General features: G+C 42.5%; 1 protein-coding gene across 2 annotated transcripts in view; it reads left to right on the forward strand.

Moving 5' to 3' along the window:
• Positions 1-15,753, forward strand: part of LOC141129100 (transient receptor potential cation channel subfamily V member 1-like) — a 105,725-nt gene that overhangs the window by 8,944 nt on the left and 81,028 nt on the right. For both annotated transcript variants that reach the window (XM_073616890.1, XM_073616888.1), the window contains exons 2-3: positions 3,960-4,252; positions 12,782-12,924. In XM_073616890.1, coding sequence (XP_073472991.1) covers positions 4,029-4,252; positions 12,782-12,924 — 367 coding nt within the window. In that variant the 5' untranslated portion in view covers positions 3,960-4,028. The remainder of the gene's footprint in view (positions 1-3,959; positions 4,253-12,781; positions 12,925-15,753) is intronic.

The following is a 15,753-nucleotide window of genomic DNA, read 5'->3' on the forward strand; positions in this document are numbered from 1 at the left end:
GGCACTGAGCTCAATGGACAGCTTGGAGTCTTGGACCAATGGTAAAATACCATTGGCCCAAGCTGTCCAATAAAAATGCTGCAGTGCAGTGTCATAGAAGGGGGAATGTGTCTAAAAGACAAATGCTCCCTTCCAGTCCAGCCCTCTTACCTACAAGCAAAAAACATGGGTTTATGGATATAAGATTTACCCACAATCCCATGTTTTTCTCACCCAGTTAAGAGGGAGAATGAGAATCTTCTACTGATAAAAAGGTACTGGTTTAATCAAGCTAAATCATATATTTATATGCTATATGTTATAACATAATAATTTATTATTTATCTATTTACTGTGAAATTACTGGTTGGAAGTTTTAACTTCAAACTTCAGTAATGTGTCCGTTAAGCCACCTGCTTGAGTACAGTTTTTGAAAATATAGTAAATTACCTTAAAAATAATATATAATAATTATTTGTATATTACTTACCTATGCTAATTAAACCCTTGCCATCCAGGCCAATTCTGACACTTCTCTCCTACATGTAAAAATCATAATTTTTTTGCTAGAAAATTACTCAGAACCCCCAAACATTTTATATATATATATATATATATATATATATATATATATATACATATATTTTAGCAGACACCCTAGAGAATAAAATGGTGGCCGTTACAATTTTTTATGTCACACGGTATTTGCGCAGCAATTTTTCAAACTCTTTTTGAAAAGAAACTGTTTCATGAATAAAAAAACACAAAAAACACTAAGTTAAGTTAGCCCGATTTTTTTGTATAATGTGAAAGATGCTGTTACGCCAAGTAAATAGATACCTAACATGTTACGCTTTAAAATTATGCAAACTTGTGGAATGGCGCCAAACTTCAGTACGTTGTAAAACTTTTTACAGGTTACATGTTTAGAGTTACAGAGGATGTCTAGTGCTAGAATTATTGCTCTCGCTTCAATGACCGCGGCGTATGTAATCTGTGTGTATCTGGCTCTGATATTAGCCAGTGCCTCACCAGCCACTGACCTCACCGCACGTCCCTGGTATAAATGCATGAATAAACACTAAACAGGACTGTGCTGAGCATTTAACAAATCACAGAAGAAGTAACCTTTTTATCATTATTAATTTGTACAGATGTCTCTGGGTGGAATTCGGATTTAAAGCTAATATTAGATTTTAGTAATTGGGTGACATTTACTTTAACTTCACAGATTAAAGATATAATAAAGCTGGACTCTAGAGTAAGCAAATATTGTCTAAATACAAGAGGCAAGTGTATTTTTGTTTGAATCTTGGTGTGGTTTGTGTATTTGTTCCAGTTCTGTACAGTAATTCAGTGTGAAACGTTGCCTCTGTGTAGGAGCTTCCTGTAATAAAGACCAGTTACTGCTGCTCTCTCTCCTTGTGCAGGGGGACTGGTCTTGTCTCCGCCCCCTCCAGTAGGCAGCCTGCAGTTGGTGGGCCTTCTGGGCCCTTCCCACAGCTCTGCTCTATGCACAGACTATGTACAACACATTGATGATATTACCACTACTATTATAAGGTAATATATGGGTTTGTAAAGGCTGAAGAACTTGGGATAGGAAGCAGGGTGAAATGGGATACTCCAGACTCCCTGATTGTAAGAGGACAGATCCAGAACAGCTAAAAGCAATCAACAATTGCTCTACTGATTACAGAGGAGTCAAAAAGAACTACGTCCTAGCAACCTAACTAGGAGAGTGCTACACTGTAAAGCAAATTGTGTAAGGTGGCACTTCTATGGGGTCCTACAGACTGTTGTGGACAATTGAAGATTTCCACATCTGCCCTATGTTCTTCATCCAATGTGGAGTTTTGCAGACGTGAATGTGGAAGGGTGCTAAGGTAATATGTGTGAAGTTAGTAATGATGACCAGCAAGTTTTCTGCTACATAAATGTGAATGACACATGAGAGATTTAATTGAATGGTGTTGTGGCATGATCTCATGGGATCAAAGTTCTCTTCCTGTAAGTCTTGCTGCTGTATAGTAACATTTGGATTAAAATCATTTTTCCATTCTGGTGAATAGATAGCTGTGTGTCTGAAAGCATGACCTTGTGTGTCATTACAACTGACAAGCTTTCTTTCAACTTCCTGGTTGTCTGGAGAGGTCAGGAGGCAACAGAACATGCAGCTAATCCCCCATGTGAAACAGCCAAACATAGGAAACTGCGTCATTGTATTGCTCTCGTTTGGTGAACATCAGTCATGATTGGTGAATCAGTGTGTTGTAGATATTAATATAAGCTTTAAAGTTTATAATATCATGAAATAATGGGAAGTTGGGGCATGGAACGTTACAGCTGCTGGAATAGTTTTCTTGGTGGCTGATGCATTATAACCATTGTTTACAGCTATCCTAGCTTTAGGAACATTCTCAGTTTTTAAGTTTTTGTTCAGGAAATGTTTCTGATTTTAAAAGTTTTTCCACAGAAAACATTGCCTTTACACAACCTTGGGTGCTATTTATGGCTCCATTTCCCTGCCCAATATGCTTGAGGATTCCTCTTGCCCATTAACAAATAGAGAAGAACAAGTGGTCTTGTATTAAACATCTATGAAGGTTGAAAAAAGTTAAAAACCCTCTAAAAAATATGCAGACTTTATGGGCACAACATGAAGCAGTAATATATAAAAAATGTATATCTTTATTACAAAATACAATACCAAACAAACAACACCCTTAGCTTGACGAGGTCAACAGATACCCAAAAGCGCAAAAACGTGAAGGCATGGATCCTTGCAAGGTGATGGTGGATCCGTAATTCACATGGAATTGTGTACATGTATTAACAAATCAGGTCCATGATCTCCTCCATGCTAGCTTGTCAACGCGTTTCGCAACATAAATTGCTTCCTCAGGACATACTGGGTAGGTGCTACTTGATCTTGAAAACCAGATATGAGGGTGACTCAACACACAGACAACTGGAAGCCAATTTAGTCCATCCACAATTCAGAGTATTAAAGGCATAGAATTCTCCTACGATACACCCTGGACAGGGGAAAGGAAAGAGGAATGCAACTTCCTGAAGTGACCAATTAGACTAATATAAGTGAAATAAAATGGATCACTATAAGCAAGATATCAGGGGTAGATGAGTCAAGTAGACGGTTTTACTTATAATTGTCGTGAAAGGTCTTAATATCTCTCAGGCCTGAAGTTAACCCTTTCATATATCAGACAAAATGGCCAATCAATCAGGAGAAGCCTTCTAATATTATGTGGGAAAACCCTTGTCTGGGGGCTCAATAGTGGAGCCAAGCCAAACCCTGGTAGGGTAACAGGTACCTCGGAGTGACTCAAACAGCAGGTGTCTCTCCAGCTCATGTTGTATTAAACATCTTTATTGCATGACAGATGAATGTCAATTGACAATTAATATTTAATCTAAACTGATAGTTAACAAGTTCAACCCACCCACACTTGTAGTCCCACCACTGCGCTCCTGGATAAGTTAACTCTAATACCTAGAGCTGCCACTTGGAATAGTACAGTATGTGAGTAGTATTTTAACCCTCTATTCAAACGAAATAAAAAATAGTGGAGAAAAATAGCGCCACTATTTTTCTCCCCTATTTTTTATTTAGTTTGAATAGAGGGTTAAAATACTACTCACACAATTAATATTTATTTGTTGAAAAAAATCACACTGTAATTAACCTGATTGATTGTCATTGGGTTCTGCTCATTTGTATCCAATGTTTTTGATTCATTCCACCTGGCTAGTCTGTTTTCTTGTGAAAAAAGCTGACTATTATTACATATATACTGTAAAAGCTTTCTGTAGTATTGGTGCAATAAATGGTAAACTCCATGCAAATATTCATTTTCCTTTTTTCATACACCTGCCATCTGCTATTCACTGTGCAGCTTGCTTACAGGTAGTGTAAGCAAACAAAGACTTCTAATACAAATACTGTCTCTGTGTTTCAGGTATTGGCTGATGTGGATTGCTTCTCTACCCAGATCCTTACAGACACACCGTTGTAGAAGAAATCAACAATGTCTCAATCAGATTCTGAAAACTCAGATACACCAAAGAGGAGGTTTGAATTAGAGTCTGAAGACAATGACACGAAAGCCGCCTTTAGTAAAGGAGACAAAGATGCAAAAAGAGACAAGAAGCCACCCATGGAATCATCCATGCAGGGTGAAGGCAACAATTTCCCACTTGAAATCCATTTTGACACAAGTTTCCTTCCATCACTTCCAGCCTCCAAAGTCAAGTAAGTCCTTGTTGCATTTAGGAGCACATTGCAAAGACCTAGGATGAGCAGTAACTCGTAGCAACAAATCAGCTTTCCTTGGTTTAGTGTATTCAGACTAAAATAAGATGATAGACTGCTATGATTTTTTGCTTAGGTATATGTCTATAGGACACGTCCCTTAAGAGTACATTACATCTACTGTATGTGTTTACAACTAAAGTTGTATGGTGCAAAAATTATTCCAATGACAGTGAAAGAATATTGGCAATGTATCAGATCATCCTGATCATCTATACATAGAACTGTGGTGGGGATAATCTCTGTATTTACCGAGGAAAGCATAATGCCCCGTACACACGGTCGGACTTTGTTTGGACATCCCGACAACAAAATCCTAGGATTTTTTCCGACGGATGTTGGCTCAAACTTGTCTTGCATACACACGGTCACACAAAGTTGTCGGAAAATCCGATCGTTTTGAACGCGGTGACGTAAAACATGTACGTCTGGAATATAAACGGGGCAGTGGCCAATAGCTTTCATCTCTTTATTTATTCTGAGCATGCGTGGCACTTTGTCCGTCGGATTTGTGTACACACGATCGGAATTTCCGACAACGGATTTTGTTGCCGGAAAATTTTATATCCTGCTCTCAAACTTTGTGTGTCGGAAAATCCGATGGAAAATGTGTGATGGAGCCTACACACGGTCGGAATTTCCGACAACAAGGTCCTATCACACATTTTCCGTCAGAAAATTCAACCTTGTGTACGGGGCATTAGAGGGGGAATTTCTGGTGTCTATATTTTTCCTGTGCTCAAGTTTTACAGGTGCACTTTTGGTACAAGAACATTGACATTATAAGACTTAAAAATGATGTTTCTATATAATGAAGTTTATAACAATGTGCTGTCTCAATGTATCGTTTAGCTGTGGCAAGGAAACCTAGCTACAGGAAGCACAGTAGATGCAAACTTCTATAGAGAATACTTTTAAGTCCTTATGCACACAGGGCATTTTTCCTGCCGCTTTTAGGTGCATCAGGCGTTTTTTTTTTTTTTTTTTTGAAGCTTCAAAACACCCCTCCTTGTCATTCTATGTGTCCATACACAGTATGGCTTTTAGAAGCTTTTAGTAGCATAGGCATTTTGAAGCTGTAAAAAAACCCCAGGCCAGCGCGTTCAGAAGACCAGCGTTGGACCTGGAAAAATGCTTGACGCTCCTAAACGGATGTTAACACTGTATACAGCGTTTAGGCATGTCAAGCATTTTAAGGCTGTACCGTATTTCCCCGAAAATAAGCCCGGGTCTTATATTCATTTTGGCAACAAAAGACCCAGTAGGGCTTATTTTCGGGGTAGGTCTTAACATATTCTCTCTCCCTGCCTGCCAGGAAAACCCCAGTTTGAACTAACTTAAAATGCCCAAATCCTTTCTTTTACAGTAGCACACAATACAGAATGTGTGTGCCCCTGCAATCTAACAGTGCCAAACACCTCAGCTCTCCTCCACCTCTCCCAGCCACCAGCGAGGGACCCCAGCCCCCCTCCCTCTGCAATGCTCAAAGCAGGGAAGACAGCACACCAGCCAGTATGTGAAGAAAAAAAATCTGTAAATACCGTGTGGAGACAGGAGCATCCATGCTTCATACAGCACACAGTATGACATGTTGATTGCAGAGGCTCTGCACCGTACCTTCAGTGACCCACCGAAGCTCTGCGAAGGGAGGGGGCCGAGATCCTCCGCAGACAGGCAGGAGAAGAGACCAGCGGGGAGATCAGCTGAGCGCCGCTCTGTATCAAAGGCACCTGACACCGCTTAAGACCCACACAGCACACTGCACACCGCCGTAACAGGATTATACCGCATTTCCTCGAAGAGCACACAATCACCTCGAACTAGGGCTTATTTTCGGGGTAGGGCTTATATTGCAGCCCTCCTGGAAAATAGTGCTAGGTCTTATTTTTGGGGTAGGTCTTATTTTCGGGGAAACACGGTAGTTATGTGAATGGTAACTGTAACATCAGGCAAACCAGGAAACTCCTGTCTGTACATCACCCAAGTGTCCTTTGCTCAGCCGCGTGGTTGTGTGGGGAGAGGAAAAATGGCTGCTTATGTCTCACTGACCAGAGGTGGGGGACTCGAGTCACATGACTTGACTCGAGTCAGACTCGAGTCACCTGTTTGAGGACTTGCGACTTGCTTGACAAAATTAAATAAATGACTCGACTTGACTTTGACTTGTCACTAATGACTTGCGACTTGACTTTGACTTGGGCTATTTGACTTGCAATGACTTGGCACCACCAGTGCTGTGTCTTGGCCTAGGCAAAAGCCGCCCCCCCCCCAAAAGAAAGCTCCCCCCGAGTCCCGGCTTCGGGGTAGATCAGTATTTTGACTTAATTTGTGACTTGACCAAAATAAATTACTTGACTTGACTTGCTTGACTTCTAGCAGGGACTCGACTTGACTTGCTTGCTTTTCGCCACAGTAACTTGGGACTTGCTTGTGACTTGAAGGTTAAGACTTGAGACTTGCTTGTGACTTGCACATGTGTGACTTACTCCCATCACTGTCACTAACAGAACTGATTTCTGCGGGGGAGGCCCATGCAGAGCTATGGAATATTTCTCAAGCCCTGTATAATGCTTTCTCTCCTCTCTCTCTGTAACCAAAATGGCGCTAAGAAATGATCATTAGAATATCTATTTATGCATTGTGTGAAATTTGGTAGTAGAAAATGGAAGGGGGCAGTGTTTTAAAAAAAAAATTGCTCCTAAACGTTAAATCGGCTAAACGCACATTAACGCTTGTGCAAAACGCGGTTATAAGTGCGTTCTTTTGCTTTTTCCTGTTGGCAGTACTGGCGTTGCAGCTTGTTTTTTTAAATGCCATGTGTGCATGAGGCTTTCTAGATAAGAAAAGGCACCGCGTGGCCATATTATGTCAAGTAAATCACAAGCACAATGATGTACACGCAGCTGTAGGGTGGGGAATGCCCCGGCCACACCTGATTGGCGTGGAACTGACAGCTTCTTTCTAGGTTCGGCCCAAACCCAAGCTAACTGAGTGACCCTGCCCCTTCTGACATCATGTGCTGTCAGAGGGGGCGGGGTCACCCGGTTACATCAGTGGGTGGCCCCACAATTGCCTTTATAATAGCTGCCACAGTGAAAAGACAGCATTTGCCGGGAGGCCTCCCATGGAGGCGGAGTATTTTAAATTTTTTTTCTATTTTTGGGTTCGTCGGGCAGCGTGATTGAAGATGGATGTACATCGCGGAACACTTTTTCTTTTTTAATAAAGGTATTGTCAAAAACTGTGGTTTTTACTTTTTGACACCTTTTTTTGGTGAATGGGTGGGGGTACAATGTACCCCCACCCATTCACAAAGGGGGGTGGGATTTGGGGGCCCCCTTGTTAAAGGGAGCTTCCTGGTTCCGATAAGCCCCCTCGTCTGCAGACCTCCACAACCACCAGGCCAGGGTTATGGGGACGAGACCCTTGTCCCCATCAACATGGGGACAAGGTGCTTTGGGGGGAACCCCAAAGCACCCTCCCCATGTTGAGGGCATGTGGTCTGGTATGGTTCAGGAGGGGGGGCGCTCGCTCATCCCCCCCTTTCCTGGCCTACCAGGCTGCTTGCTCGGATAAGGGTCTGGTATGGATTTCGGGGGGGACCCCATGCCAATTTTAAAAAAAAAAAATTGCCATGCAGTTCCCCTTAAAATCCAAATCAGACCCGATGGGCTGATTTTATCTACATGGCCGGGTGCCGGCAATACATTACAGCCACGAGCAAGTTTAAATTACATTTTTTCCTTTAGAAATGTCATTTTGCTGCGGCACTGTAAAACACATCACACAGATGCGCCACTTTACAGGCAGACTAAGGGGACCCCCAGGCACGATATTTAAAGGAATATTTCATTTTTATTGTTTCACTTTAAGCATTATTAAAATCACTGCTCGTAAAAAAACGCTTGTTTTTAAAAAATAAATGTGTATTGATACATGTCCCCTGGGGCAGTACCTGGGTCCCCATACACTTTTTATGGCAACAACTTGCATATAAGCCTTTAAAATTAGGACTTTTGATTTTTCATGTTCGTGTCCCACAGACTTTAACGGTGTTCGCATGTTTTCACAAATTTTTAGCCTGTTCACATGTTCTGGTGCGAACCGAACTGGGGGGTGTGTGGCTCATCCCTAGCCAGGAACACACTCCAGCATTTACTGTATATCCATACCTTAATGCAGAGGATACGTTATCATCTGTACACACCCAATGTAAAATGTCCCTATGATATTTCCTGTATATCCGTACAAACAATCTAGAAAGTTGCTATTTAAAGTTAACTCCATCATTCTGACCATGTTTCATCTTATACCTGTGTTTAGGATGTAACATGGTCAGAAGAGTCCACAGCTCCCCCCCTCAACCCCCCCCCCCCCAACTTATAGAATTTAGGGATTCTTCACCCTGACAGCTCCTGAAAATTTTAATTTGGTACAGTTGGGTGTGACTCCGCCCACACAGCCATATCATTTATTCACAGGAATCTGTGAATGAAAAAAGTACAAGTCACATCTACCATTGTGGCAGAGGGACTGCAGTTCTCAATCAATCACAAGTGCAGAGACATCACAGCACTTGCAGTTCACTGCTACTTTCTCCAGCTCCATAACTGAAGGTCTATATCTCATTGCAGACCTGAGCTGAAAGAATAGTTTTCAGGAGCCAGAGCATTGCGCCCATGGTCCAATAATCACTATTGCAATGCTTTTCAAATGCAAAAAAGAAGACATTAAATAAATGCACATTTTTGATGTTTTGCAACATGATTGCATTTATTTATTTATTTATTTTTTTTTTTGTGAAAGGTGGAATTCTTGCTTAAATAAGCATGGTCACTGACATTTCTGCAAATTGAACTATGTGTGGAGTGAGTCAATTCCCCTCCGTCTGTTAGTTTGGGTGTAATATAAGGAATGATGTATCCCTTATCTGGATTCATTGCGGAGGTCTATGATTTTTATAACTGCTTTGCGGGTTAATGTGCCTTATATGCCAATAGAGCATCTCACACCCTTTGTTTTGACCAATAGACCTGGGAGTGGTTGATACATTGGAAACTTTGATACATCATGTGTTTCAGTAGGAAAAACTTATATCAAAATATGATATTCTATCTTATTCTCTCTGCAAAATAATAGAAAAATCTGCAAGTTATCCTCCTCTAAAAGGTTCTTGGTAAGTAAAATGTATTTGACATCTGAACAAACAGATGATAAAAGACTTGTTCTGTGTTTTTTTTTCCCACTGCCTGCGCAGATTTTCCATCTTACTTCTCTGTGTCCTGTCTTAACACTGGTGATTTAAGATTCTTCCACGCCCCTGCAAACTGAATCCAGGGTAGCAGCAGCGGCCTGCAAACAATGTTCTCAGCCTTCACACGACCACTGATGAATTACTCTTTATCCCTCGTTTACTCCCTTTGTTTTCTATATTTGGGACTCTGCTGTCATATATTCACCATTCTTTTTTCCCCAAACTGATCTGTTTTCAATATTCATTTAGCCATGCTACAGTTAGCAGCTGTGTTTTATCCAAATTTGTTCTCCTTTTGGAGATGAATATTTGCATATATACTATATCAGGTATTTGCATGAAGCATTGCCTGATGTCTCCTTACTTTTATTTTGTATTTCATTGAAGTCACTCCTATGTCACCTCACATGCTGATCTAAATCACTAGCTTTATCCTAATATTGTCCAGTTGGCTTTAATAGTACTGACCATGGATAGGTGCTCTCCAGCAAAGCTTTGTGATGCATTGGAGGTGCGTTGGATATTTACGCATAAAAGTGTTCTTATTTCATAAAGGGCTTCTTGAGGATATTTCTCAGGGAAGTTTGGAGGATGTCTCTACTTGAGCTCTGTTTTTCTGTAAATGTTGTTACACACTTTCAATTATTTTTATACTGTATACGATTATATGATAGATAATGGCATAACCTTTATATCAAATTTCAAACTGCTAAAAACACATGGTTTAAATAATTTATTCACTGGGAATGTGGCTGCAATTAGCTTTCAGGATGTAAATATTAAAATATTGGAATATTCATAAATCTTATCACTGAGAATCAATGTGTAGCAGACTGACAGAACATAAAATATCAGTACAATTACCTTTTATGAAAGTTTATGATCTATCTATCTATCTGTCTGTCTATCTAGCTATCTATCTGCTTTCCGCTTCACTGAGAATCACCCATCACTGAAGAGGAGGTAAAGGGTAGGAGTACCCAGCAAAATCTGGAAGCCCCCTTTAACAAAAAGGAGGTGCAAGATACCAGCCTCCCCTCCCCCCATGTGAATGATTAAGGAGTAGATAGTACCCCTACTCATTCACAGAAAAAGTGTAATGTGCTAATGTAGACACTCACTTTTTACAATTTCCTTATTAAAAAAAGAAAAAAATGTCCTACAGTGTACAGCCATCATCAATCATGTCGTCCATGGCTGTAGATCAATGTCAATCAGGATGAATGATGCCTAACGTCTGTCAAAAGAAAAAAAAATCCTGCTGACCGATGGACGACTGCTCACACGGAATAACATTTCTTTGGCCCTACCACAAAAAGTAAACAACGTTACGGGGTCTCTTTGGTGATGTCATTGACCAAACATGGTCATGTGCCCATATACAGTATAGTCAATGAATTCAGAACTATCCTTACTCCTTTGCTCATGGTTGGGCATTCCCTGCCAGTAAATGAATGGGACTGGGTGAGCTGCAACTACTGCTTCCTTAGCAGCCACTAACAGTAAGGAAGCTGTCATGTATGGTAGCTGTTTTTCTAGGACTACTATACATGAGGTTCACCTCCCACTGAACAGGTTGAAAGTGCAGCGTTAGGCTGAATGCCTGAACAGCCAAAGTTCCAGGCTGAACTTTGAACTCATCCATGGGCGTCCGCAGGTAGGGGCAAGGGGGGGCTAGTGCCCCCCCCCCCTGGAGCAAGGTGTCCGCACATGGACACTCAGGGGCCAGGCTGATCCTGGGTGGGTGCAGAGCCGGCGCCAGCATGAGGGAGGAAATGTGGAAAGGAGGAAAACCTTAAGGTACCAGGATAGGGAGGGCACTAAAGCTATGGGTCCCTCAAGAAAAGCTGATGCTGACGCTGGCCCCGCTCACACCTTTACCCAGCGAATGGGGTCATATGCTGCGGAAGGCCTGGGCGGTGCAAGTGGGAAGGCTGTTCCTGGAGTCCTGTTCCGCCTCCTTATTTGTGCCGCCGCCATCGTCTCCTCCTCTCCATCTGACCGCGCCGGATCCGGATCTGGAACTGGGACGTCATCTGGCAATCGGCAATGTGGCAGACTGATCCATAAAAAAGCAGGTGAGTCATCTCAGAGAAGGGACGGAGCAGCCGCCAGCCAGCGAGCAGTTAGGGAGAGTCACGCTGCCTACATCCATGCATTCATTTCAGCCAGCGAGCAAACTTGCAGCATGCCTGACAGTGTAGTGGGGTGGGCAGTGTAGTGTTAGTGGGGTGGGCAGTGTAGTGTTAGTGGGGTGGGCATTGTAGTGTTAATGGGGTGGGCAGTGTAGTATAGTGGGGTGGGCAGTGTAGTGTTAGTGGGGTGGGCAGTGTAGTGTTAGTGGGGTGGGCAGTGTAGTGTTAGTGGGGTGGGCAGTGTAGTGTTAGTGGGGTGGGCAGTGTAGTGTTAGTGGGGTGGGCATTGTAGTGTTAGTGGGGTGGGCAGTGTAGTGTTAGTGGGGTGGGCAGTGTAGTGTTAGTGGGGTGGGCAGTGTAGTGTTAGTGGGGTGGGCATTGTAGTGTTAGTGGGGTGGGCAGTGTAGTGTTAGTGGGGTGGGCAGTGTAGTGTTAGTGGGGTGGGCAGTGTAGTGTTAGTGGGGTGGGCAGTGTAGTGGGGTGGGCAGTGTAGTGTTAGTGGGGTGGGCAGTGTAGTGTTAGTGGGGTGGGCAGTGTAGTGTAGTGGGGTGGGCAGTGTAGTGCGGTGGGCATTGTAGTGTAGTGGGGTGGGCATTGTTGTAGTGTTAGTGGGGTGGGCATTGTTGTAGTGTTAGTGGGGTGGGCAGTGTAGTGTTAGTGGGGTGGGCAGTGTAGTGTTAGTGGGGTGGGCATTGTTTTGTGCAATAATTTTAATTCTAAATTGATGACCAACTGGGGCGAGATAGAGAGATGTACATCCAGCTGGTGCGGCACTGCCCACTCAAGCCCCTCCCCTCTATGATGTTGACAAAAAGGGCGGAGCATGGGTGACCTTTAAATGATGCCCCCCCCTGAAAAAATTTCTGCGGACGCCCATGAACTCATCCCTAGTCAGGAGTGGGCATCCTGTTCATTGGTACAGTCAAGTGAAAGTTTCCACAATTGGACAGGAAGTGTGTTACTAGTAAGGTCACCAGATAAAAAGAAAGCTGCCACATCTAAGTACTTGTAAACTGCAATATATTACATTTTTATTCTTGGGTTTACATACACTTTAACTCCATGCTTTTTTATTCAAAGGGCCCCTGTCATTGATCCTAAAGATGTTTACACAAGAGACAGAATCTTTGAAGCCGTTGTCAATCATGACACAGAGGACCTTGCTGCACTAAAAAACTATTTGCACAAATCCATGAAACATCTCACCAATGCAGAATTTAAAGGTAAGAGTTCTGGAAGTTCCTCCAGACAGGTCCGGATTGTTCACAGATAAATTGTAATGCCAGCAGAAGACCAGCAGCTTTAAGGCAGGCTAAAGGCAATGATTACATATACATACATTGATGGGGAAAGCTACAATAGTTTTGAGTCGGTATTATTATATTTTGCTTTTGTTTACACATTTTGAAAATGTTTAAACATGTTTGCTATTCATATAAGTTATTTGTTATAAAAATAAACAGGGTGCAGGCATGCTGTATTATGGAATTTTGAAAGGGTGAGCATATCAGATGTTGATTCATATCTCTATCTGATTGAAGCTTGTAAGTAGGCCTCTGAATGCAAGAGGAAAGAGGGGAATTATTTAGTTATGTGTAAATTTGATCTTGAGCTATAGACCTCTTCAAACAACAGACCTTTTTCTCCATTAAACCCAGTAAAATGAAAATAGTTCACCCCCCCTACAGTGCCCACAGCTTATAAATCTTCTTTTTACATTAAAATATTGCCACTATATACCTTTTTGGCTGATCTGTATACCACGGTCAGTGATAAACAGCACAGTTCCTCCAGTGCTGAAAGTTCAAGGTGGAGAGCAGCCTCTATACATGCCCACATGTGTGATGCCAATATCATGTGACCTGGCTATCTCTGAGAACAAGTAAGAACAAGTAAATGTTCTGTCCAGCATAAAAGACACAATTGAGCATGTGCAGGTTGGCAACCTTGCCTGTTCTTTCCAAGGTAGACAGTGCAGGAGGGGGAGGATCTGTGCATACACGATAAACAGCCTTTTTACCCAATGCAGAGGATTAATCCCTAAAGTTCCACAGTGAGTATAACAAGCATGCTATTCTGCATATACAGACAGATTTTACTGTTTTGGGTTTAGTAACGCTTTAAGGAAAGTCTGGAAGCATGTAAAAAAGGAGTGGTGTATAGGAGCTCATATCTTTCCCCCGTGTAAAGCCCCATACACACTAATAGATTTTCTGCAGATTTTTGTCTTCAGTTTTACCAATACCATGTAGTGCAAGGACCTGCCTGATTGCATACAAATTGAAACTCTTAAGGTTTGACCTCATATTATATGGTTTTGGTATATCTGAAGACAAAAATCTGCAGAAAATCTAGTAGTGTGTATGGGGTCTAACTGAGGAAGCCAACAGACCCTTTGATTTAAGTGTAGCCCCCTCATGTGTACATAGTTGGGTAGTGTAGATAGAGACTTGTTAGAAGCCTGGGAGTGAGTGAGAGGGTTTATTTTAGGTCAGGCTGGAGGGCTCCACAGGTCAGGCCTCTGGTTCTAGAAGCTTGGAGAAGTTTCTAGAAGCTAATCAGTGGAGGCCAGGAGGTGCTGATCTGAATATTTATGGTAATCTGGCCAATCCCCAGGTGTGAGGCCTGGCAGGATGACTAAACTAGCCCATAAATATGGAGGAGCCTGGCCAGTGGGGGAATCGGGTGGAAGATGGATGGCTGAGGTGCTGCTGTGTAACCTGGGAGGGAGCCCTGGAGAAGGGGGGGTTCTGCTTCCAGGCAGGGGGCTGGAGGAAGGAGGAAAGCTGAAAGAGTGAGATCCACTGCCCTGCAGTCCACTAGGGAAGGACAGCCTGCATAGCCTGGAGAGTAACCAGCTCAGCAGAAGGCCTGAAAGCAATTCTACACATAGCTGCAGGAGAATGACGGTGCGAGAACTTCTACAAACCCCATTGCCTAAAAGGGAGAAGTCTGCTAGATGCAAGTTTTGGGCAAGTCTTCAGGGTACAGTTTATTGCTTACCCAAATGCCTTGCCTTGGGAACAGATACCATAGCCAGGTGGGCTGGTATTTTCCACTAAGGGGACCAAGAGCTCCTACAGGTTGGGACTTTGCTTAAAATCCCCTCAGGGGACACTATACTCCTAGGATGGGATTATTTTGCTTAAGACTGTGCTGTCTCCGAGGGAATACAGTCAAATGTCTGTTATTTGCAGTGTGCCAGAGAAGCAAGTCCTCATTTTATTAATCTTCAAGTCTAGTTGGGCATCCCATAACCCTTTTTTCCCTATCCAAGTTGAAATCCCTAATAAAGTTTGAGAGCAGGCTATAAAATTTTCCATCAACAAAATCCGTTCACGTAAATTCCGACTGTTTGTGGACAATTCCGACGCACAAAGTGCCACGCATGCTCAGAGTAAATTAAGAGACGAAAGCTATTGGTTACTGCCCCGTTTATAGTCCCGACGTACGTGTTTTACGTCACGGCGTTCAGAACGATTGGATTTTCCGACAACTTTGTGCGACCGTGTGTATGCAAAACAAGTTTGAGCCAACATCTGTCGGAAAAAATCCATGGATTTTGTTGTCGGAATGTCCGATCAATGTCCGATCGTGTGTATAGGGCATAACAGAAATTCCTGGAACACAAGAAGAACAACAAACACGTTGCTGGTGAGTGTCAAACAGTTTGTGCTTTGATGCATGTATTGGTGCACTGGTGGAAATGTATTTGGTTGTAAGACGTTTCTAGGAGGCAGCCCTTGGAGTTACCTTATTGTCAGACAGGGCTTGGAAACACAGGACACAGAAAACCAAACTGAGGCATAACCAGGGGTAGTAGGATAGAGTGAGGAGTGGACAGGCAGAATAGGAGAGAGAGAGGCAGGCTAACCACTGGCAACAACGATTAATAAGGAAGCACCACAATATTCACAACTAGCAGCACTACAACAAACAAAACAAAGTGTACAAAGAAATTAGAGACAAAAAAACTAAAAAAAATGGTATCATAGGAGTGGGTGCAGAAACAAAGAGAGACAGAGAGAAAATGGATACAAAGGGTAACCATA

This window comes from Aquarana catesbeiana, linkage group LG02 (genome assembly GCF_042186555.1).
Source record: "Aquarana catesbeiana isolate 2022-GZ linkage group LG02, ASM4218655v1, whole genome shotgun sequence".
NCBI lineage: Eukaryota > Metazoa > Chordata > Amphibia > Anura > Ranidae > Aquarana > Aquarana catesbeiana.